Raw genomic sequence first — 26,991 nt, 5'->3', positions numbered from 1 at the left:
GATGCACCCATAGCACTGCCGATGCCCCTATAGCACTGCCGATGCACCCATAGCACTGCCGATGCACCCATAGCACTGCCGATGCACCCATAGCACTGCCGATGCACCCATAGCACTGCCGATGCACCCATAGCACTGCCGATGCACCTATAGCACTGCCGATGCACCTATAGCACTGCCGATGCACCCACAGCACTGCCGATGCACCCATAGCACTGCCGATGCACCCATAGCACTGCCGATGCACCTATAGCACTGCCGATGCACCTATAGCACTGCCGATGCACCCATTGCACTGCCGATGCACCCATAGCACTGCCGATGCCCCTATAGCACTGCCGATGCACCCATAGCACTGCCGATGCCCCTATAGCACTGCCGATGCACCCATAGCACTGCCGATGCACCCATAGCACTGCCGATGCACCTATAGCACTGCCGATGCACCCATAGCACTGCCGATGCACCCATAGCACTGCCGATGCACCCATAGCACTGCCGATGCACCCATAGCACTGCCGATGCACCCATAGCACTGCCGATGCACCCATAGCACTGCCGATGCACCCATAGCACTGCCGATGCACCCATAGCACTGCCGATGCCCCTATAGCACTGCCGATGCACCCATAGCACTGCCGATGCCCCTATAGCACTGCCGATGCACCCATAGCACTGCCGATGCACCCATAGCACTGCCGATGCACCTATAGCACTGCCGATGCACCTACAGCACTGCCGATGCACCTATAGCACTGCCGATGCACCCATAGCACTGCGGATGCACCCATAGCACTGCCGATGCACCTATATCACTGCCGATGCTCCCATAGCACTGCCGATGCCCCTATAGCACTGCCGATGCACCCATAGCACTGCCGATGCACCCATAGCACTGCCGATGCACCCATAGCACTGCCGATGCCCCTATAGCACTGCCGATGCACCCATAGCACTGCCGATGCACCCATAGCACTGCCGATGCACCCATAGCACTGCCGATGCACCCATAGCACTGCCGATGCACCCATAGCACTGCCGATGCACCCATAGCACTGCCGATGCACCTATAGCACTGCCGATGCACCTATAGCACTGCCGATGCACCCATAGCACTGCCGATGCACCTATAGCACTGCCGATGCACCTATAGCACTGCCGATGCACCTATAGCACTGCCGATGCACCTATAGCACTGCCGATGCACCTATAGCACTGCCAATGCACCTATGGCACTGCCGACTTATCAAGTCTCAGAGAAGAATTCGGCATCCAATGTCCGGTCCCTTCATTATTAATTCTTTAAGGAAGTTCTTTCTAGTTATACAAGTAGTTTAAGTTCAGAAAATCACATGGAGGCATGAAGTGCACCATAAACTGTACTATTATACTGAATCCATGTATCCAATATACCAGGAAGGGGCTCAGGATGGGGTACATTGTTATAGTTTGGGGGGACATTATACAAGGAAGGGTCCCATTATGGGGGGACAATAAACCAGGATGGGGGACATTGTTATAGGATGGGGGAGATTATACCAGGAAGGGTCCCATTATGGAGGAAATTAAACCAGGATGGGGGACATTATTAAAGGAAGTGGCCAGGATGGGGGATATTATTACAGTAAGGGGCCCAGAACAATGAGACATTATTGCAGTAAGGGGCCCAGGATGGGGGACATTATACCAGGAAGGGGCTCAGGATGAGGGACATTATACCAGGAAGGAGCTCAGGATGGGGGACATTATACCAGGAAGGGGCTCAAGATGGGGACATTATACCAGGAAGGGGCTTAGGATGGGGTATATTATACCAGGAAGGGGCTCAGGATGGGGTATATTATACCAGGAAGGAGCTCAGGATGGGGGACAATATACCAGGAAGGGGCTCAGGATGGGGACATTATACCAGGAAGGGGCTCAGGATGGGGGACATTATACCAGGAAGGGGCTCAGGATGGGGGACATTATACAAGGAAGGGGCTCAGGATGGGGGACATTGTTATAGTATGAGTGACATTATACCAGGAAGTGTCCCATTATGGGGGACAATAAACCAGGATGGGGGACATTGTTATAGGATGGGGAAGATTATACCAAGAAGGGTCCCATTATGGGGGAAATTAAACCAGGATGGGGGACATTATTAAAGGAAGTGGCCAGGATGGGGGATATTATTACAGTAAGGGGCCCAGAACAAGGAGACATTACTGCAGTAAGGGGCCCAGGATGGGGGACATTATACCATTTTACAAGAAGGGGCCAGCAGCACGGCAGAAATTATTACAGGAAGGAGCCTGGATGAATACATGATTACATGGAGGGTAAACACATATGTCTACAAGGGCTCATACATTTGACCAACCTGTATGTGGGGGCCGAAGTACAAATTTTGTTGCGTTTTCTGCAATTATTCATTAATGGTGACTGAAAATCGATATATTGACTGTGTTAAGGTCACATGTATACACGTGGCAGAAATCCAATCCTATTTATTAAGATATTCACAGAGATTTAAAAAAAAAATCATTAAACCTACAGGCATAAATGTTTATTGTGTTCACACCCTGACAATATAAACCACAGGATAAGATTAGCACGTGGGATAATATAAGACCAGAAATGGAGAAATCATTCAGCACCAAACAGCAGCTCCAACCAACATCAACGTTCTTCTCTAGAACTGTTCCTCAGGGGCGGGGCATCCTTGAACCACACCCCTTTGCATTCTATTCATCCAATAGCCTATTTTCTCATGTGGATTTTACTATAGGGGAGCCTGCACTGCCGATCTCTGTTATATGTGTGCGTGCAGGCATTTATCAGACCTTTCCTACAATAATAAGCTTAGAAAAAAATTACAGCCCCTTTTTGACGTCATCTTGGTGACTGTGAGTACAATATTTTCTCCTAATGCTTGTCTTTCTACCCATGTACAGGTAGTTTTTAATAAATATCAGGATGACAACTACGAGACTATTTTTGGCCGTTATGCAAATCAGGTGATTATAGTATTAATTTGTACATATTCTTCATAGTTAGGATGGACACATAAGTAGTGGCTCCTGTTCAGTTGATTTGTGGCCAAAAACTTACATTTTCTACAAATTCATGAAGTTTTTAGCATTTTTTTTTTTAAATGTCAACAATCCTTTGAAAATGGAGTACATTTTTACTATAACCAGGGGTCCGTTTTGCTTTTTCTTAGACAACAGCCTTCAGGGGCCAATACTTATGTCTCTACTCCTACTGCCTGGTGCCTTTTTATATTGGTTGTGCCCAATAATTCACTTTTCACCATTGGGAATAGATTGGGCAGATTGTATTCAGAAATGTACTGTAACTGTTTTTTCCACCTTATTGTCTGGGTCGGGTCAGGTTCGTGGATCGATTTACTCATATATAATCCTTAGAAAGAGATATGTTATGCAGCTGCAATGCAGTTCTGTGCGAGCGCCACCAGATGGCAATAGAGCGGAGCAAGGGCTGCACTCTCTCAGGGCAGCCCTGCAATGCAGCAGCAAGGCCACCACCAGGTGGCAGCAGAAAAGTCAAACTAGCCAATTCAGCAACAAGCAGTCAAACGAAATACCAGAGGTCTCAGTAAACACGTGGTCAGAAGCAAGCCAACAGGTCAGAAACAGAAAGGAGCACGGTACCAGGGGGAGAAGCGAAAGGGGTAGTCAGAGACAAGCCAGGGGGTCAGAAAACCAAAGCAAGCTAAACGATACCAAAAAGGAGGACGGAAACGCAGATCAGGGAATAAGCCGGGTCATACACACAAGCGGGCATGCATGCAGAGAAACACGATTACCGACAGAGTAACCTAGGTCAGCTGCTCTGGCCGAGGGACCGGAAACTATCACCGACACCAGACCTCAGTCACATGGCAACTATATAGCCGCCCTCACCCCAGAGAGAGGTAGATACAATTAACCCCTGTCTGACCAGGACAGAATAAAGACAAAACTCCGACCTGGATCATGACCGTTTTTGCTCAAATTCTCCCCGTGACAACACTTCCTGTCTCTATGCTATCTAGAAAGACATTTTGACTCGGATAAGTACAGATCCCGTTCTTTTTGCTGGATACTGATTGGTTGCTGTAAGCGCTCCTGCCACTGAACTTTCAGAGAACAAAGACAGGAAGAGTTGTCATGGGGACTTACCAGATAACTGAATGCAGACATAATACTATATTTGGACTATAATTTATTGTATGATGATGCTGCCGCCATAATCGTAGATAATCAATGACACAGTCGTATAAATTAAATGGTCTGAAAATATAAATTTCTTGAATTTTGCCTAGAAATCAGAGATGTACGCGGAGCACCTCCAGAGTCTGCTGAATGATGAGGTTATCACAGGTAAGTCGTAATTGTATCCTCTGGGCCAGCGGGGGGACGCAGCATTCTTTGTGCCCATTGGTGCCCCCGAGATGTGATCGCGTCCTGGAGTCTGTCATCAGGGTGCTCCTGTGAACGCTAGCTTCTGGTGTTCATGGGCGACCATGATTTTTGCTACCTGCAGCGATATTGCACTGTATATAATACAAGTGATCTGAAGGGCACAAATAATAAGCTCTCACCCAGCCCCCATTGACCTAAACTTTTCGGATCTTGGAAAAAAAATATTTAGAACTAGATGGTGGCCTGATTCTAACGCATCGGGTATTCTAGAATATGCATGTCCACGTAGTATATTGCACAGCCCACATAGTATATTGCCCAACCACGTAGTATATTGCCCAGCCACGTAGTATATTGCACAGCCCACATAGTATATTGCCCAACCACGTAGTATATTGCACAGCCCACATAGTAAATTGCCCAGCCACGTAGTATATTGCACAGCGACGTAGTAGATTGCCCAGTAACGTTGTATATTGCACAGCCCACGTACTATATTGCCCAGTCACGTAGTATATTGCCCAGCCACATAGTAAATTGCTCAGTCACGTAGTATATTGCACAGCCCACGTAGTATATTGCCCAGCCACGTAGTATATTGCCCAGCCACGTAGTATATTGCACAGCCCACGTAGTATATTGCCCAGCCACATAGTATATTGCCCAGCCACGTAGTATATTGCCCAGCCACATAGTATATTGCCCAGCCACGTAGTATATTGCCTAGTCACGTAGTATATTGCCCAGTCACGTAGTATATTGCCCAGCTACGTAGTATATTGCCCAGTGACGTAGTATATTGCCCAGCCACGTAGTATATTGCCCAGTGACGTAGTATATTGCCCAGCCACGTAGTATATTGCCCAGCCACATAGTATATTGCCCAGCCACGTAGTATATTGCCCAGCCACGTAGTATATTGCCCAGTCACGTAGTATATTGCACAGCCCACGTAGTATATTGCCCAGCCACATAGTAAATTGCCCAGTCACGTAGTATATTGCACAGCCCACGTAGTATATTGCCCAGCCACGTAGTATATTGCCCAGCCACATAGTATATTGCACAGCCCACGTAGTATATAGCACAGCCCACGTAGTATATTGCCCAGCCACGTAGTATATTGCACAGCCCACGTAGTATATTGCCCAGCCACGTAGTATATTGCCCAGTCACGTAGTATATTGCCCAGTCACGTAGTATATTGCCCAGTCACGTAGTATATTGCCCAGTCACGTAGTATATTGCCCAGCCACGTAGTATATTGCCCAGTCACGTAGTATATTGCCCAGTCACGTAGTATATTGCCCAGCTACGTAGTATATTGCCCAGTCACGTAGTATATTGCCCAGCCACATAGTAAATTGCCCAGTCACGTAGTATATTGCACAGCCCACGTAGTATATTGCCCAGTCACGTAGTATATTGCCCAGCCACGTAGTATATTGCCCAGCCACATAGTATATTGCACAGCCCACGTAGTATATTGCCCAGTCACGTAGTATATTGCCCAGTCACGTAGTATATTGCACAGCCCACGTAGTATATTGCCCAGTCACGTAGTATATTGCCCAGTCACGTAGTATATTGCCCAGCCCACGTAGTATATTGCCCAGCCACGTAGTATATTGCCCAGTCACGTAGTATATTGCACAGCCCACGTAGTATATTGCCCAGCCACATAGTAAATTGCCCAGTCACGTAGTATATTGCACAGCCACGTAGTATATTGCCCAGCCACATATTATATTGCCCAGTCACGTAGTATATTGCCCAGTCACGTAGTATATTGCCCAGCTACGTAGTATATTGTATATTGCCCAGTGACGTAGTATATTGCCCAGCCACATAGTATATTGCCCAGTGACGTAGTATATTGCCCAGCCACATAGTATATTGCCCAGCCACGTAGTATATTGCCCAGCCACGTAGTATATTGCACAGCCCACGTAGTATATTGCCCAGCCACATAGTAAATTGCCCAGTCACGTAGTATATTGCACAGCCCACGTAGTATATTGCCCAGCCACGTAGTATATTGCCCAGTCACGTAGTATATAGCACAGCCCACGTAGTATATTGCCCAGCCACATAGTAAATTGCCCAGTCACGTAGTATATTGCACAGCCCACGTAGTATATTGCCCAGCCACGTAGTATATTGCACAGCCCACGTAGTATATTGCCCAGCCACATAGTAAATTGCCCAGTCACGTAGTATATTGCCCAACCACGTAGTGTATTGCCCAGCCACATAGTATATTTCCCAGCCACATAATATATTGCACAGCGACGTAGTAGATTGCCCAGTAACGTTGTATATTGCACAGCCCACGTAGTATATTGCCCAGCCACGTAGTAAATTGCCCAGTCACGTAGTATATTGCACAGCCCACGTAGTATATTGCACAGCCCACGTAGTATATTGCACAGCCCACATAGTATATTGCCAAGTCACGTAGTATATTGCACAGCCCACGTAGTATATAGCACAGCCCACGTAGTATATTGCACAGCCACGTAGTATATTGCACAGCCACGTAGTAGTATATAATATAGCCCACGTAATATATTGCACAGCCCACGCAGTCTATAGCAATGTGAGCATCATATCCCTGTTAAAAAAAAGAATTAAAATAAAAAATAGTTATATACTCACCCTCCGTTGGCCCCAGGATCAAAGCGGTTACCGACGCTCTTCGCGTGCTCCGGTCTGAAGAGTGCATTGTGGTCTCGCGAGATGATGACGTAGCGGTCTCGTGAGACCGCACGTCATCATCTCGCGAGACCGCAATGCATGGAGCAGTTCCTGGGGCGTCGCGAGGAGCGGGAAAGGCCTGTTCTGGATCCGAGGGGCCAACGGACGGTGAGTATATAACTATTTTTTATTTTAATTCTTTTTTTTAACAGGGATATGATGCCCACATTGCTATATAACTATTTTTTATTTTTTTATTATTTTTAACATTAGATCTTTTTACTATTGATTCTGCATAGGCAGCATGAATAGTAAAAAGTTGGTCACACAGGGTTAATAGCGGTGTTAACCGAGTGCGTTACACCACGGCATAACGCTGGCATTAACCCTGTGTGAGCGCTGACTGGAGTACAGAGCGGGCACTGTCTGCGGGGAGGAAGGAGCGGCCATTTTTCCGCCGGACTGTGCCCGTCGCTGATTGGTCGTGGCAAAACAGCCACGACCAATCAGCGACTTGGATTTCCATGACAGACAGAGGCCGCGACCAATGAATATCCATGACAGACAGACGGAAGTGACCCTTAGACAATTATATAGTAGATTGAGAGTCCTCAGTGGTTGATACCTTTTAATGGCTATCTGAAAAGATGGTGACAAATTGCAAGATCTGGAGACTACTCAGGTCTATACCTGATGAAGAGACCTAAGTAGTCTGGAAAGCTGCAATTTGTTACCATCTCTTCAGTTAGACTCTCAATTCTACATATGTTTCAATCCTATAAGATTCAGAGCTGAAATCTCCCAGCACCCTCTGCTTGTTCAGTGTCTTTACATTGTGAAGGTCATGATTAGCATGGGTAGCAAAGTTCAGTATTTTTTGATCCCACAAATTTAAACTATAAAAAAAATGGTGGAGACCGTGTTAATTTTCATTAAAATTGGCTTCCCACGTCAATTTTGGACAGTAGTTGATGATGATTATGATGGCGAATTTTGACATTTGCACTTACAATCCTTTCTCCAATTATGTATGACTTTTCCTTGATTTGTATAACCTGCATTAATTCTTCTTCCTTTTCATTTTCAGATCAATCCTTTGTAGCAGACAAAGAACAATTCAGCCTGGACTCATGCCGAGGGATGCTATTGCTAATGGATGTATCTTTTACTGTAGCCCAGAGTTGATTCTAGAGAAAAAAGTAACAATGGACTCCTGAAACACTCATGTACACACACATACACATATACAGACACAAAAAACACAGGCCACATAGTATATAACAGCCCACGCAGCATATAACACTGCCCACGCAGTATATAACACAGCCCACACAGAATATAACACAGCCCACGCAGTATATAACACTGCCCATGTAGTATATAGCAGAAAAAAGTAACAATGGACTCCTGAAACACTCATGTACACACACATGTACATATACAGACACAAAAAAACGCAGGCCACGTAGTATATGACAGCCCACGCAGTATATAACACTGCCCACGTAATATATAGCACAGACCACGTAGTATATAACACAGCCACATAGTATATAACACTGCCCACGCAGTACATAACACAGCCCACACAGTACATAACACAGCCCAACGCAGTATATAACACAGCCCACGCAGTATATAACACTGCTCATGTAGTATATAGCAGAAAAAAGTAACAATGGACTCCTGAAACATTCATGTACACACACATGCACATATACAGACACACAAACACAGGCCACGTAGTATATAACAGCACACGCAGTATATAGCACTGCCAACGTAGTATATAGCAGCCAGGCAGTATATAACACAGCCCACGTAATATATAGCACAGGCCACATAGTATATAACAGCCACGTAGTATATAACACAGGCCACGCAGTATATAACACAGCCCATGCAGTATATAACACTCCCCACGTAGTATATAGCAGCCAGGCAGTATATAACGTAGCCCACGTAATATATAGCACAGCCCATGTAGTATATAACAGGCCATGCAGTATATACGGTAACAGTGTGGGCACCATATCCCTGTTAAAAAAAAAAAGAATTAAAATAAAAAATAGTTATATACTCACCCTCCGTCGTCCACCGAAGCAGTCCCGCCGCATGCGATGCAGCCGCCAGCTTCCGTTCCCAGTGATGCATTGCGAAATTACCCAGATGACTTAGCGGTCGCTAGACTAAACTTAACTAAACTTCAGTTGCATGGAAATGGAAGACTCAGTCTAGACGAATTTGCTCGCCTTTGGAAACGGCTGAATAAGTTTAAGGTAAAATAAGCATTTACTGCATAACAAATGCGGTTTTATAGCACTTCTATTCTTGTAAATAGGAGCAGTATTATAGTAGTTATATTCTTGTACATAAGAGCAGTATTATAGTAGTTATATTCTTGTACATAGGGGCAGTATTATAGTAGTTATATTCTTGTACATAAGAGCAGTATTATAGTAGTTATATTCTTGTACATAGGAGCAGTATTATAGTAGTTATATTCTTGTACATAGGGGCAGTATTATAGTAGTTATATTCTTGTACATAGGAGCAGTATTATAGTACATATATTCTTGTACATAGGGGCAGTATTATAGTACATATATTCTTGTACATAGGGGCAGTATTATAGTAGTTATATTCTTGTACATAGGGGCAGTATTATAGTAGTTATAGTCCTGTACATAGGGGCAGTATTATAGTAGTTATATTCTTGTACATAAGAGCAGTATTATAGTAGTTATATTCTTGTACATAGGAGCAGTATTATAGTAGTTATATTCTTGTACATAGGGGCAGTATTATAGTAGTTATATTCTTGTACATAGGAGCAGTATTATAGTACATATATTCTTGTACATAGGGGCAGTATTATAGTAGTTATATTCTTGTACATAGGAGCAGTATTATAGTAGTTATATTCTTGTACATAAGGGCAGTATTATAGTAGTTATATTCTTGTACATAGGAGCAGTATTATAGTAGTTATATTCTTGTACATAGGGGCAGTATTATAGTAGTTATATTCTTGTACACAGAAGCAGTATTATAGTAGTTATATTCTTGTACATAGGAGCAGTATTATAGTAGTTATATTCTTGTACATAGGGGCAGTATTATAGTAGTTATATTCTTGTACATAGGGGCAGTATTATAGTAGTTATATTCTTGTACATAGGGGCAGTATTATAGTAGTTATATTCTTGTACATAGAGGCAGTATTATAGTAGTTATATTCTTGTACATAGGGGCAGTATTATAGTAGCTATATTCTTGTACATAGGAGCAGTATTATAGTAGTTATATTCCTGTACATAGGAGCAGTATTATAGTAGTTATATTCCTGTACATAGGAGCAGTATTATAGTAGTTATATTCTTGTACATAGGAGCAGTATTATAGTAGTTATATTCTTGTATATAGGAGCAGTATTATAGTAGTTATATTCTTGTACATAGGGGGCAGTATTATAGTAGTTTAATTCTTGAATGTAATTAGTGAACATTATTACAGTATATTTTGTTTTATCTTTTTCTTAAATTCTTAAAACTCATATTTTATCTTTAATAAAATTTTTTGCTTTTTTTTCCAGAATCTATTCAAAACAATTGACCTGAACCAAACTGGATTCATTGATCGGTCTGGCTTGGTAAAAGCCATACAAGATGCTGGTACATCATTTGTGTTATATTTTTGTTGTTTCTTGAGTTAATTATATACCGTACTCATTAAATATTAGATTCTTAAAACATCACATTAAAAAAACGTTACTCCCACCAGGGTGAATGACATTAGCGCGGTGCAACCTTCCTATCTCTCGCCAGTCTATTAATCACAGAAGTCCCAGATCTTTAGGCTGGAAAATAAGGATGGATACTTTCTTCCAGGGAACAGACAAGGCGATTTCTTAGACTTCTAGAGGAACGGCTTCTTGTAATGTTGATGGATCGGCCGCGGCAGAGTTTGAGTTTAATGATATTGAGTTTTCAGGGTTCATTGAGGGGCGATCGCTGTGTAAGGACATTAATCGTCATTCATGGGGGGACGAGCGCTCAGTGCAGTGCAGATCCTGACTCACGAGGTTGTGGAGGCTGTTACGGGATTTGTTACAGTCTAGATGTAGATGGGTTTGGTTTATGGATATTGCAGGGTGAATTACTTGGATGATTTATGAGTTCTCTGATGTCACTGTATATTCCTTTTGTATGTCCCATAAATCCAATCCTTCGTCTTGAAGGGGGTTCAGTATCCTCTGGGGTAGGGCATGGGCTGAACGGAAAGTCTGAACATTCAGGTGAGAATACAGTTACAAGGTTTCTGCCATTTGACACATTTATGATATATGTGATACATTCAGGTTCCCCCATTGGGACCCACATCAGTCTTGAGAACAGCGCCCCCTATTGCCTCCTGCTGGGATAGTGAGGCGGCCGGACATGTGCAGCTCCTATCACTCATTGGTAGAACAGTTCTGCAAGTTTTCTGCCATTTTTGGAACTTTGCTACACGTGGTTGGATAAGAGCCCCCCGCTCTTATAATAGATGACAAAAATGAAAAAATATTTTTTATTCCATTCCACAACTATTATTTTAGGGAAAAAAAAAATTCTGGTTGGCTCCAGTACTTCCATCATGTCATGGGCTGCTCTGCAGAATCCCATCATATCTCCGTTTCCTGGGCCCCTGTTAGTGTGACATGGCGTGAGGGTCATTATGGGGTTGAGATCCAGGACCCCCCAATTCACAGTCTGTACAGGGCTCCCACCTGCCACATGCCATTTACTTAGCGGATAATTTCTTGTATGGTAGCGAGGATTTCGGACCATCGCGGACCCACGGGTGCGGGCGCCATTACCATTTCTGTTCCTCCTTTTTTTCCCCGTCTTAGGTTTTTCGTCGTCCCCAGACGTGACTCGTACGAGGACCCTATGGGCGACAATTACATAACCGCTCTGATCGCTGCTGCCGAACATTCTATACGCACAGGACAATCGTTAATAAGATCGTTCTGTGCACAAGGAATATCATGTTATCCGCAGCCGCGTCCTGTTTACATGGGGCGATGTGCTGCCAATAATGATGATTTTTCAGCCGTCACAAGTTGATAGTTCTCATACGCTCATTTCCCAGTTAGCCGTAGCTGTCCCTGTGTAATGGGCCTCCATAGTTATTACTCCTGAGCGGATCTGCTGCTTTCTAATCTTGATGCCAGTGAATGGGGAAATTATTATTTGCTTTATTTTGCGAGTCGACCTCTATGTTATGATAGATGCAAAAATCGTTCCCTGAGCTGTACTCCCATTGTTCCTCCTGTCACATCGCCCCGTGTCTGTGTGTTTTCAGGTCTCGTGGTCAGTGACGCGGTGCTGAATATCATGATCCTGAGATACGCCAACTATGCCCAGAAGATGAGCTTTGCCGACTTTGTCTGCTGCATGATTCGCCTGGAAACTGTGACAAGTGAGAGACATAAATGACGTATCAGTAATGACAGCCGGTGACGGTATGGAAGCCTCAGCGGGTGCTGCCGGCAGTGAGACTAGCGCCAGCCACAGTACATGAGCCACAGGCCACTGTGTGTCTGATAATAGCTAAGGCTATAGATGAGGAGATTATGGAGGCACTGACTATAGATGAGGAGATTATGGAGGCACTGACTATAGATGATAATATTATGGAGGCACTGACTATAGATGATGATATTATGGAGGCACTGACTATAGATGATGATATTATGGAGGCACTGACTATAGATGATGATATTATGGAGGCACTGACTATAGATGATGATATTATGGAGGCACTGACTATAGATGATGATATTATGGAGGTACTGACCATAGAGGATGATATTATGGAGGCACTGACTATAGATGATGATATTATGGAGGCACTGACTATAGATGATGATATTATGGAGGCACTGACTATAGATGATGACATTATGGAGGCACTGACTATAGATGATAATATTATGGAGGCACTGACTATAGATGTTGATATTATGGAGGTACTGACTATAGATGATGATATTATGGAGGCACTGACTATAGATGATAATATTATGGAGGCACTGACTATAGATGATAATATTATGGAGGCACTGACTATAGATGATGATATTATGGAGGCACTGACTATAGATGATGATATTATGGAGGCACTGACTATAGATGATGATATTATGGAGGCACTGACTATAGATGATGATATTATGGAGGTACTGACCATAGAGGATGATATTATGGAGGCACTGACTATAGATGATGATATTATGGAGGCACTGACTATAGATGATGATATTATGGAGGCACTGACTATAGATGATGACATTATGGAGGCACTGACTATAGATGATAATATTATGGAGGCACTGACTATAGATGTTGATATTATGGAGGTACTGACCATAGAGGATGATATTATGGAGGCACTGACTATAGATGATAATATTATGGAGGCACTGACTATAGATGATGATATTATGGAGGCACTGACTATAGATGAGGAGATTATGGAGGCACTGACTATAGATGATAATATTATGGAGGCACTGACTATAGATGATGATATTATGGAGGCACTGACTATAGATGATGATATTATGGAGGCACTGACTATAGATGATGATATTATGGAGGCACTGACTATAGATGATGATATTATGGAGGTACTGACCATAGAGGATGATATTATGGAGGCACTGACTATAGATGATGATATTATGGAGGCACTGACTAGATGATATTATGGAGGCACTGACTATAGATGATATTATGGAGCCACTGACTATAGATGATATTATGGAGGCACTGACTAGATGATATTATGGAGGCACTGACTATTGATGATATTATGGAGCCACTGACTATAGATGATATTATGGAGGCACTGACTATAGATGATGATATTATGGAGCCACTGACTATAGATGATGATATTATGGAGGCACTGACTATAGATGATGATATTATGGAGCCACTGACTATAGATGATGATATTATGGAGCCACTGACTATAGATGATGATATTACGGAGCCACTGACTATAGATGACATTATGGAGGCACTGACTATAGATGATTATATTACGGAGCCACTGACTATAGATGACATTATGGAGGCACTGATTATAGATGATATTATGGAGCCACTGACTATAGATGATGATATTATGGAGCCACTGACTATAGATGATGATATTATGGAGCCACTGACTATAGATGACATTATGGAGGCACTGACTATAGATGATGATATTACGGAGCCACTGACTATAGATGACATTATGGAGGCACTGATTATAGATGATATTATGGAGCCACTGACTATAGATGATGATATTATGGAGCCACTGACTATAGATGATGATATTATGGAGCCACTGACTATAGATGACATTATGGAGGCACTGACTATAGATGATGATATTATGGAGCCACTGACTATAGATGATGATATTATGGAGCCACTGACTATAGATGATGATATTACGGAGCCACTGACTATAGATGACATTATGGAGGCACTGACTATAGATGATTATATTACGGAGCCACTGACTATAGATGACATTATGGAGGCACTGATTATAGATGACATTATGGAGCCACTGACTATAGATGATATTATGGAGCCACTGACTATAGATGATATTATGGAGGCACTGACTATAGATGATGATATTATGGAGCCACTGACTATAGATGATGATATTACGGAGCCACTGACTATAGATGACATTATGGAGGCACTGATTATAGATGATATTATGGAGCCACTGACTATAGATGATATTATGGAGGCACTGACTATAGATGATATTATGGAGGCACTGACTATAGATGATGATATTATGGAGGCACTGACTATAGATGAGGATATAATGGAGGCACTGACTATAGATGATATCATGGAGGCACTGACTATAGATGAGGATATAATGGAGGCACTGACTATAGATGAGGATATAATGGAGGCACTGACTATAGATGAGGATATAATAGAGGCACTGACTATAGATGATGATATTATGGAGGCACTGACTATAGATGAGGATATAATGGAGGCACTGACTATAGATGATATCATGGAGGCACTGACTATAGATGAGGATATAATGGAGGCACTGACTATAGATGAGGATATAATGGAGGCACTGACTATAGATGATGATATTATGGAGGCACTGACTATAGATGAGGATATAATAGAGGCACTGACTATAGATGATGATATTATGGAGGCACTGACTATAGATGAGGATATAATAGAGGCACTGACTATAGATGACAATATTATGGAGGCACTGACTATAGATGAGGATATTATGGAGGCACTGACTATAGATGATATCATGGAGGCACTGACTATAGATGAGGATATAATGGAGGCACTGACTATAGATGATATCATGGAGGCACTGACTATAGATGAGGATATAATAGAGGCACTGACTATAGATGATGATATTATGGAGGCACTGACTATAGATGACGATATTATGGAGGCACTGACTATAGATGATATCATGGAGGCACTGACTATAGATGACAATATTATGGAGGCACTTACTTTTATTGGCAATGTTATGGAGACAGTGACTGATTTTCCCTAGGAATGTTTTGGAGACAATGTCATCACTTGGTAATGTGTCTTTCTGAGCCGATTATTATCTATTTCCAGATGTCTTCCAGAACCTAAGAAAGGATGGAACTAAAGTATACCTGAGCGAAGAAAACGTGAGTGATAAATGTCATTGTACGGGGAATTACTGCGATGTTACTGATGACTCTGCGATAGAGACACAGACGGGCAGATAGATAATAAAGAAAACAAAGCAGCACAAGCAAAAGTGCAGGTATACTGTAGGTGCCAGCCCACAGGTTTCAACCATCCTATGGTAAATATAAAGCAAACAAGTCGGCAGAACAAAATAGAAAATTCCATGCAAAAAACTGATGTATTTATTGGCCCATGTGAACAGGTGCCAATAAATGGACGCTTTTTTTGCACATAATTTGCTGATGAGTTCTGCCCACTTTGTTTACTTTGTTAGATGGGTAGATTCACGGCCGAAAGTGTCGGCACCCTTAAACTTGTTCCAGAAAATGAAGTATTTCTCCCAGAAAATTATTGCAATTACACGTATTTTAATATATACGTTTAAATAAGTCCATCTCCAGAGATCTGGATGTTCTTTTGTCCAGGGTAAACAACATAATCAAGATGTTTACAACCCATGGCACTGAAGCTAATCTCCCTGGACGTGGAAATTCATGAAAGGTTGCAAAGCAGGATAGTCCATATGGTGGATAAGCTGCCCCAACCAAGGTCCAAAGAAATTCAAGCTGCCCTGCAGGCTCAGGGTGCATCAATTTCAGTGTGAACTACCTGTCGACATTTGAATGAAATGAAACGCTATGGTAGGAGACCCAGGAGGACACCACTGATGACACAAAGACATAAAAAAGCTAGACTGCAGTTTGCCAAAATGTACATGAGTAAGCCAACATCCTTTTGGGAAAGTGTCTTGTTGACAGATGTGTCCAAGACAGAGCTTTTTGGTAAAGCACATCATTCTGCTGTTTACCGAAAACAGAATGATGCCTACAAAGAAAACACAGTACCTACAGTCAAAAATGGTGGAAGTTCAAAGATGTTTTGCTGCCTCTGGCACTGGGTGCCTTGACTGTGTGCAAGGCATCATGAAATCTGAAAATTATCAAAGGATTTTGTGTCGCAATGTAGTGCCCAGTGTCAGAAAGTTGGGTTTATGTCCTAGGTCATGGGTCTTCCAGCTGGACAATGACCCCAAACATACTTTAAGAAGCCCCAGAAATGGATTGAAACAAAGCGCTGGAGAGTTCTGAAGTGGCAGCAATGAGTCCGGATCTAAATCCCCTTGAACACCTGTAAGGTGCTCAGGGCCTGTTGTTCTCCCACACTCCCGCGCCCCACAAATAAATGGTGTCCAAGCTCCCATGTGCTGTAACTGCAGTGCAGTTTACTCATGTTTTGACTTCAATCCTCCGTTGTCTCTGCGAATCCAGGAACAGCTGCACATTCAATAAGGGACACCGGATTTGTTTTAGCAAGTTGCTTTTACTGAACAGTTCAAGTACAGCCATCTTTAACTCCTTTCCGACATCGGGCATACATTTACGCCAATGTTGGACTCCCCCGCTTTGATGTGGGCTCCAGCGGTGAGCCCACATCTTTCCCGGCACATATCAGCTGTTTTGAACAGCTGACATGTGCCCAGGATAGCCGCGGGTGGAATCGTGTTCCACCCGCGGCTATTAACCTGTTAAATGCCACTGTCAAACTCTGACAGTGACATTTAACAAGCACTTCCGGCACTCGCGCAGGAAATACGCCCACCAGTGACCCGGGTCACCAGTGTGTTGGCATTAGATTGGGCAATTCTGAACTCGGCAATACCAAATATGTGTATGTTTAATTTTTTTTAATTGTTTTATTTTGAATGGGATGAAAGGGGGCTGATTTGAACTTTTAGTTTTTTAAATATTTTTAAAAGCATTTTTTTACTTTTTGCATGCTTCTCTATAGGTGAACAGAAGCTGCCATAATCTGATCGGATTGTGATTCCACCTGCGGCTGTTAGAGGCACATGTCAGCTGTTCAAAACAGCTGACATGTGTCAGAAAAGATGTGGGCTCAGCTCCGGAGCCCATATCAAAGGTAGGGAGTCTGACATCGGCGTACTATTACGCCTGATGTCGGAAAGGGAATAAAATTGCTGTTGGGAGAAAACGCCTTTGGATATGAGAGACCTCGAGCAGTTTGCAAAAGAAGAGGGGTCCAAAATTCAAGCTCAGGGGTGTAAGAAGCTTGTTCGATTGATTACAGTTATTTATAACAGAGGGCGTGCAAACAAATATTAGGATGAGGGTGTCAACACTTTTGTCCATCCTGTTTTTTGGGTTTTGTGTGAAATTATGTCCAATTTGCCTTTTTTTTCCTTGTTTTTTTTTGTGTTGTTACAATACACAAAAAAGGAAATAAGCATTTACATAACAAAACATGTGTAATTGTAATAATTTTCTGGGAGAAATACTTTATTTTCTGGAACAATTTCAGGTGCCAACACTTTCGGGCATGACTGTATGCCTCGGCCGGTAGCTTTCATGAATTGGAATATGTGCCAAGTACCTTCATGCTATTAGTATATCCTATATAGCAGTGATACAGTTTACATTCCGTAGATTGGGTGTTTGTAGACCTCTCGGCACTTACAGAGGTGGATGTATACTTTTGTTTGTACACTATACAGTCACGGCAGTTTGTACCTGTTCACACTTGCTTTATTCTGTATGGAGGTACTGGTCAGCTTTTTCGATTTTTTTTTTTTAGTATTCTGTTGGAGGTGGTGACTGTCTCCAGATTTGGCTGATCTCCTCTCCCATCAGCCTAAGGTCTCGTGCAGACGATCATATTTTTGGTCCGAGTGTGATCTAACAAGGCATGAACTTCACATTCCATTTATTCAATGTTTGCACATCTTGGCGCTTACAGAGGTGTCTGCATTCTATAGTTATATATTATGCAGCCATGGCAGCTTGCACCTGTTCACACTTGCTTCATTATGTTAGAAGGTGCTGGTTGGATTGGTTTCTTAGTGCTAACATTTGGAGGTGGTGATTGCCTCCTTAGTCGGCTGAGCCTCCTCCTCCTCCCATCAGTCTAAGGCCTCATTCAGACATAAGTGATTTTTCTCATACGCAAAAATCGGTCCAAATTTCATCAGAATTTGGTCAGAGTCTTATCAGCTATTCTCAGATGAAAAAACAACTGAACAAAGTTTCTGAGTTTGCCTGCACAACCAGACGTGGCGCCCTCATCCCCTTCACGACAGGCGGCCAGTGGTGACTGACAGTCGCTCATCTACCTCGCCTCGGTGATCTCCAGCCTGTGGTTCTCCATGTCATTGCATCTAAAGGACCACAATGTGGACATCGCTGCCTTACCAGTGGCCAACATGAACTCACGATTGTCCACATTTCCTATGGTCAATGCTTTTCTTACATTCCATGACTTTTATGCTTAATTTTTAGTGGCTGCAGATTCTCATGTCCTCTTGACGACCACGAGGCTTCTGGCTGGAAGGTAATTCTGAAAAACTGCATCACTTGCTCATTAAAGGTCTGAGTGCAAAGCTCGCTGTGATGATCTGTAACTGACAACTATAAGCTTTACATAAGCGAGGTGACAGTGACCTGATCCTAGAAAACGCCCTGTAATATAAGAGCTCATCTGACCTGTTACTGGTGACATTGTATTGTCAGCAACGTCCAATAGTGAGTGCAGCTCTGGAGTATAATACAGGAGGTAACTCAGGATCAGTAATGTAATGTATGTACACAGTGACTGCACCAGCAGAATAGTGAGTGCAGCTCTGGGGTATAATACAGGAGGTAACTCAGGATCAGTAATGTAATGTATGTACACAGTGACTGCACCAGCAGAATAGTGAGTGCAGCTCTGGGGTATAATACAGGAGGTAACTCAGGATCAGTAATGTAATGTATGTACACAGTGACTGCACCAGCAGAATAGTGAGTGCAGCTCTGGAGTATAATACAGGGTGTAACTCAGGATCAGTAATGTAATGTATGTACACAGTGACTGCACCAGCAGAATAGTGAGTGCAGCTCTGGAGTATAATACAGGATGTAACTCAGGATCAGTAATGCAATGTATGTACATAGTGACTGCACCAGCAGAATAGTGAGTGCAGCTCTGGGGTATAATACAGGAGGTAACTCAGGATCAGTAATGTAATGTATGTACATAGTGACTGCACCAGCAGAATAGTGAGTGCAGCTCTGGGGTATAATATAGGGTGTAACTCAGGATCAGTAATGTAATATATGTACACAGTGACTGCACCAGCAGAATAGTGAGTGCAGCTCTGGGGTATAATACAGGAGGTAACTCAGGATCAGTAATGTAATGTATGTACATAGTGACTGCACCAGCAGAATAGTGAGTGCAGCTCTGGGGTATAATACAGGGTGTAACTCAGGATCAGTAATGTAATGTATGTACATAGTGACTGCACCAGCAGAATAGTGAGTGCAGCTCTGGAGTATAATACAGGAGGTAACTCAGGATCAGTAATGTCATGTGTGTGCACAGTGACTGCACCAGCAGAATAGTGAGTGCAGCTCTGGGGTATAATACAGGATGTAACTCAGGATCAGTAATGTAATGTATGTACACAGTGACTGCACCAGCAGAATAGTGAGTGCAGCTCTGGGGTATAATACAGGATGTAACTCAGGATCAGTAATGTAATGTATGTACACAGTGACTGCACCAGCAGAATAGTGAGTGCAGCTCTGGGGTATAATACAGGATGTAACTCAGGATCAGTAATGTAATGTATATACACAGTGACTGCACCAGCAGAATAGTGAGTGCAGCTCTGGAGTATAATACAGGAGGTAACTCAGATTCAGTAATGTCATGTGTGTGCACAGTGAAGCCTTCGTCCATTTTTAATGTCCTTATGTGGTCCGTTTTTAATTACTGCAAATACAGACATACGCACACCCATTGTATTCAATGGTGGTGTACACACAACAGGTTTTTCACATGGACCTTGTGTCCATGTGAAAAACTTGTAGACACATCAGGTTTTTTTTTGCGTAGCATGGACAAAATGAATGTCGCATACGCACACAATGATGGCATCCGTGTGTCATTAGTGTGACAAGTACCGGTACCTGGGAAGAAGCAGTACAGTTTGCACTGATACCAGGTGACAGTGGCTGTTGAAGACAGCTCTCATCATTGCTGCCTGGTTGCGCTGAGATCAGCATGACCAGGCGACAATGATGGGAGTTGTATTCATTACTCACTGTGCACCTCCTGTGTAAAATAAACAATTAAATTTAAAAATCCCGGTGTGAGCTGCCATACAATTTTTATAACCAGCAGAGTGAAAGTCAATGACTGGGGCTGATGTTAATAAACTGGGACAAGGGACAATACCCCATAAGGTTCCAAGGCTATTAATAACTGCAGACAGCTGTTTGCTTCGCTGTTACTGTTGAATATAAGGGGCCCCCCAGAAAAAAAATTACATAGGGTTCTCCTATAAATTCAAACCAGCAAAGGCTAAACAAACAGCTGTGGGTTGATATTAATAGTGTGGGAAGAGGCCAGGGATATTGGCCCCCTCCCAGGATACAAACATCAGCCCTCAGCCGCCCTAGAAATGGCACATCAATAAGATGCATCAAATCTGGTGCTTAGCCTTGCTCTCCCTACTTGCCGTGTGGCGGTGGCAAGTGGAATAATAGGGTTGGCATTGATGCCACAACCGTATCACCTCACCTGTCCGACGTGAAGATAATCAATATTGTCCCACGCCGTAATCCATCTCTGCAATATCTGGTTTTCAACTTGAACTGTGCCATGATGCAACTGTCCATGATGAAAACCAGCAGACAAAGAGTTCCTGTGAACATAGCTTCAATGACGGGTGGTGACGTTGTAAAGTGAAGAGCCAGAGCCGTAGTCGTGACTGAGATTAACTGAGTACACTTGCTCTGGCCCCCCATTACATGTAAGCACTGTTTCTTCTGCGGCATACCTCTTGCTTCACCCTCTGCACCATCTGGGTCCCATCGGGCTGGCTGTGTTCTGCTATTTGTTCCGCTGCTTCCGTTGAACAAGAAGAGAAAGAGTCCTTTTCCAACTTCAAATGAAGAACTTTACTATTAGATTTTCTCAGCACATTCCAGACAGTAACAGCATTACCATCAGGCTCCATGCAGTTCACATTCTTCGCTTTCGCTACGCTTTCCTCTACGTCCTGCAGTACATTACAGGTACATACCGCCTCTTGGGATAATGCAGCGTCCTCCCTGTTTGAGCTCAATACACGTGAGTGTTCCTCCATCCGTTTTGTCCTGGTATGAAAGGCATCAGCCCAAGCAATGATCTGCCACATGGTGAGTGACCTGTGTCCCTGTGCTGGTTAAGGACAACTTCTTGACTGTCCTGAACCAAGGAAAGTGCTGCTGACTCAGCTGTATTCTCTGTCCATCCGGACACTTTATGGTTGGGCACTTTTCTTAAAGTTACGCAGCTGTCCCTGTGCGGTCCCGGGACTATATGGGCACTACGGCCCTCCTGAGCTGTTGAGCTCCCAGGCTCTAAGTAACTCACAAACAGGAAGAAACTATACTTATCAAAGACAGCCCCTCCTACCAAACTATGTATAAAGTGGAGCCCCATCTAGCATCCTACAATAGGTTCTACACTTGCCCTACATTACACTGTATTACATAGAAGCATAACACATTTACATTTAAAGGGTTGACCCATTTAAAGGGGTGGGAATTAGGAATTTGACGCCCCTTACAATGTCATAGAGATAACCGCCGGTCATTGAAGTGGCGTTTCCACTCTTCACCGAGAGCCAGGACGATGAGCTGCGGTGACCTCAATGGGATCACTGCGAGCACCGTGAGAATTTTCCCACACGGCCCTCACGAGGCCATATTGTCCTAAAAATAAAAAAGTTATTACTCTGGGAAGAAGGCGAGCAGAAAACTGTGGGCTTTCCACCTGCTGGTTCTGAAAATTGCGCAGGAGCCCACACTGTTTTTTTTAATTGTATTTATTTTATCGTTGACTGAGATCAGCATGAAACCATGAAACAATGATGAGAGTGGCCTTCAACAGCCGGCTCCTGGGATCAGCGCAAACTGTACTGCTTTTCCTAGGTGCCGGTACATGTCTCACGGATGGCACATGGATGTAATACACGGATGTGACTTACGTACGTACGGATGACACATGGACACGACAGACCTCACCAGTACTGGTTCTTCCTGGACAGGAATCACCAGGCCTTGTGAAGCAGACCTGACTTGGTCTTTGTGTAGATATTGTGTATTTCGGAACGTTCACACTGATGACATTGTGTCTGCAATTAATGGATGTTCGTTCCTTCTATCTCGCAGGTGACTGCTCCGTGGAAGCTCCTGATGGACCCAGACAGCTTTTTTTTTCTGTTTCTCTACAATGGAGACTCTCTCTCTCTCTGTAGTTTACAGTTCTATATTCATTGTACAATGTGTGTAAAAGTTTTCTTAAGTCCATAAAGTGATTTTGTGAGACAAACTTCCACTACCAAACTATTGTGCACCAGAGCTAGAGCAGGACAATAACTATCATGTCAAAAATGATGACACGTTCTATCTTGGAGTAGTTAAAGGGACTCTGTCACCTGAATTTGGTGGGCTCTGTTAACGGTCCGATGGGCGGTGTTTTCTGTTCTTTCATGCGCCCCTTCCTTTCCCGCTGGCCGCAATATTGTCTAGAATTTGATTAGGTTTCCTCCGTATTACACGCTTGCGCAATGCAATCTCGCCTTGCGCACACGCAGTATGCTTTGCCCAACTGCGGGCAAAGCCGAAAAGCATTAGTGCGCATGCGCCGGCACACTATGTCCCGGAACACAGCGAAATACGTGACGTGGAAAAGCGGACCCCAGCGCGCGTTTCGCAATGTTGCTTCCTCAGGGGGCGTTTCCACGTCACGTATACAGGTTGGTTTACTATGGACATCTTTCTCCCTTTATCATGTTTGGTATAATGAACTGGTTGTTATCTATGGATTGATGTACAAACTCCTCAGTATTGGCCTAACTTCATAATATGTGATCGTTGGTTTTTGTTATTATTCTCCTTGCATCACTTTGACCCGCATATTTACCTGGACTACACATTTATTTTACACTTTGGGTCTATGTATGATTTTTTGAACAGGAACTGCCAATGGTCACCACCACATGACTTAGTGGTGCACTCTATATGTGGCTGTTTTGTGAGTGTACGTACATATTTGTATCATCTCCCTTTTTATGACAAACAATCCGACCAACTGTCTTGTGGACGTGGCACCTTGATTTTCTCTGCATATAGTTGTTTTTATGGTAATATTATTGTGTTATCTGAACTTTTTCAAGAAAATTTCTATATATATTTTAAAGAATTGGTCTAAGGCCCACATTTTTCGTTTGGTTCAAGAATATAACTACTATATAAAGCTGCTCCTATGTACAAGGATATACAGTATTTTGCAGATTATAAGACGCAACCTGAATTTTGAGGAGAAAAATAGTAAAAAAAAATTTTTTTTAATGAAATGGTGGCGCTTCTTGTAATCCTTGCGTCTTGTTGCCTACCGGTGGTGGCTGTGGTGAAGCGGGGTCCCAGGGTCGCTGCTGGAGGAAGCAAGAGTGGAGCGTTGCTGCAGGCCGCAGGCTGGGAGGAGGGGGTGTTCGGATGTGTGGCGCGCCGGTACGGTTGTTCGGTGCTGCGGGGGCTCTGCCGACATTTTGTGAAAGCCCGGAGCCCCCCGCACTTACATGGTTTCCTATGCGGTGGACTCCGTGAAAATGGCTGCCGGGAGCGGCGCATGCGCAGATGGAGATCTCAGCACCAAGATCTCGGGACTCGGGAGATGAGATCTCAGCGCTGAGGCAGGACTTAGAAGATTTTCCATCACACTAACAGACATCTATCTATGAGAGATCACAGCATTGCATATGCAAGTCCTACAGTGGATGGAAAAAAAACTAAAGAAAATGTTTAAAAACATTAGGAAATAAGGAGATTTAAGAAAAAAAATTTTTTTCTCATAATAAAGTTATGTTAAAAAAGACAAAAATAAATAAAAAGTACACAAAAATACTATCACCATATCTGTAGCAACCCGAACAATATATTATTATTATTGCTCCAATACCGTGTATTTAATAAAAAAAATAAAAAAATAAATTTATTTATCCTGCACAAAAAGTACAATAAATCAAAAGTGATCGCGAAGTTGTATTTTCCTGAAAATTATGTCAATGAAAATGGTAACTCTCCGCAAAACGTCCCTCACACGGCTCCATCAATTATAAAGAAACATTCTGTAGCGCCATATTCCTACTGACCTGCAGAATACTGGTAATATTTTCTTAGGCGATTATTGTGCAGTAAATTTCTCTTAGAAAAATGATTTTTCATGTCTTGTATAGTTTTTTTTTTTTTTAAATTGTGAAGAATTTGTTACAATAAAATAGTTTTTTGTCACCGTTTTCTGATAACGATAACATTTTATTTTTATGTTTGTGTAGATGCGTAAGGTTTTTTTTTTTTTTGAGGTACGTACAATGTCTTGTTACATTTTTCTAGGTATGTGTGGCCACTAAAAAGCGACAAATTTTTTGCGCTTCATGGCATTTACCGTACAGGTTAATTAATTTTAGATTTTGCTAGTTTGGACTTTTACGGATGTGGTGATGCTGATTTTGCTTATTTCTTTATTTTCTAGTGGCTCACTTTTGATCATATTTCTTTAATCTTAATTTTTTACATTTCACTTTATCTTTTAGTCCCCAGTGGGAGACCTGAACCTGTAATCATCTGAACGCTTATACTATATAGTGCAAAAGCAAAAAATCATGGTCTCCTATGAAGCCCAGAATGAAATTGGTGAGTTCAGACGGTATTCAGCCAATGTCTATGGTCAAGAAATAAGGTTGGTGATAAAACCCCTGGAGAGGAGTCTCTGGGTCCTATAGTTACACATCACCAGGATGAGGCCACTATATCAAATTTTGCCATGCAGAAAAGGGTGAAAGGGATTGTTCAGCTTTGAAAACCCATTTTCATGCACCTTATTCAGAGTTAATAGAGGCATCTTTCGTTCAGTATCCGCATGTCTTGGTCCGAATTCAGTCTTCTGTATCTCAGTATGAGTTTGGACCTCAATGCTCGGAGGGACCAGGGCCGTATTTGCCAATAGGCACTCGAGGGCACGTGCCTAGGGCGGGGACGATGCGGGGGGCGGCACCTGAGCAAGTGAGCAAGGTTTTATTTTGGTTTTTTTTCACCTCCCGACCGCCAACACCCACGCCCGCCCCCCCCCCCCCGCATCCCACCCATCCTCCGACCGCCCCCCCCCGCCTCCCACCCACCCTTCTTGAAGAGTCAAACTCCGAGGGGCCTATCTATGCCTATGAGATGTTAGCGATTTTTCGATACGTATAGCTCATCGTAGAGCCGTCACGGCACTGGGGAGGACTAGGACCGTCTGTGCTTATTGTCTTATCATCATTTGGGGACTTAAAAGTTTATCGTGCAAAACTTTTTCAAGCTTATCACCGGAGAAATTCAGGAAAATAATATGTCGAAGTGGCAAATTATACTGAAAATTGATCCTAGATACACAGGAAGGCAGGAACGTGTAAATCTGGTTATTCCAGTTGTCTACAGACTGTGACAAATACTTTATGTATTATTTTAGTCAGTATTGTATCCCCTGAGGATAGGTGAAAACCAGGAATGGATTAAGTACAGGGCTAGCTGGGCACTATCCAAGGGCCAACACTCAAGGATCATGTACACCGGCCGATCCCATGACCGTAAATGACCGACGGTCGTCTACATGGAAGCCGCTCAGTGGTTGCTTAATAGGTTGTTTAGACAGTCCGGCCAACAATAACCATTAGTTCTGTGCACGTAGACTGTCAATGTTTTGTTACACAGCGCGATGTGCTACCGAGACTATAATTTTTAAGCATGAGCTTAAAGATCACTTCACCTGACGGATTAATGTCTCACTCGTTCATTGGGTGATTGGCAGCCAGTTTACAGCGCTCGATAATCAGGAAACAAACAGTCCTAGAAAAGTTCATTCCCGATAATAAGGAGATGTCAATGTATCCATAAAGGTGTCCGTGATGTGATAGATCTGTCGGATGTGGGTGCAATGGATTAAAATTTCCAGGATCATAATACTAAATCCGTAACATCCCTGCACCTACCGTGTGCCATTTATAATACTGG

At 43.1% G+C, this 26,991-nt stretch overlaps 2 protein-coding genes across 3 annotated transcripts in view; both read left to right on the top strand.

Moving 5' to 3' along the window:
- Positions 1-25,023, top strand: part of LOC138681117 (calpain-13-like) — a 156,345-nt gene extending 131,322 nt beyond the window's left edge. For both annotated transcript variants that reach the window (XM_069768371.1, XM_069768370.1), the window contains 9 exons: positions 2,940-3,002; positions 4,313-4,370; positions 8,197-8,267; positions 9,320-9,388; positions 10,705-10,783; positions 12,456-12,572; positions 15,797-15,852; positions 19,189-19,240; positions 23,113-25,023. In XM_069768371.1, the coding sequence (XP_069624472.1) occupies positions 2,940-3,002; positions 4,313-4,370; positions 8,197-8,267; positions 9,320-9,388; positions 10,705-10,783; positions 12,456-12,572; positions 15,797-15,852; positions 19,189-19,215 (540 nt within the window). In that variant the 3' untranslated portion in view covers positions 19,216-19,240; positions 23,113-25,023. The remainder of the gene's footprint in view (positions 1-2,939; positions 3,003-4,312; positions 4,371-8,196; positions 8,268-9,319; positions 9,389-10,704; positions 10,784-12,455; positions 12,573-15,796; positions 15,853-19,188; positions 19,241-23,112) is intronic.
- A 316-nt stretch (positions 25,024-25,339) lies between these two features.
- Positions 25,340-26,991, top strand: part of CAPN13 (calpain 13) — a 144,232-nt gene continuing 142,580 nt past the window's right edge. The window contains exon 1 of the mRNA XM_069768372.1: positions 25,340-25,635. Within this exon, the coding sequence (XP_069624473.1) occupies positions 25,615-25,635 (21 nt within the window). The 5' untranslated portion in view covers positions 25,340-25,614. The remainder of the gene's footprint in view (positions 25,636-26,991) is intronic.

Source organism: Ranitomeya imitator, chromosome 5 (genome assembly GCF_032444005.1).
Source record: "Ranitomeya imitator isolate aRanImi1 chromosome 5, aRanImi1.pri, whole genome shotgun sequence".
NCBI classification, from domain to species: domain Eukaryota; kingdom Metazoa; phylum Chordata; class Amphibia; order Anura; family Dendrobatidae; genus Ranitomeya; species Ranitomeya imitator.
This window is presented reverse-complemented; position numbering and strand designations above follow the sequence as displayed.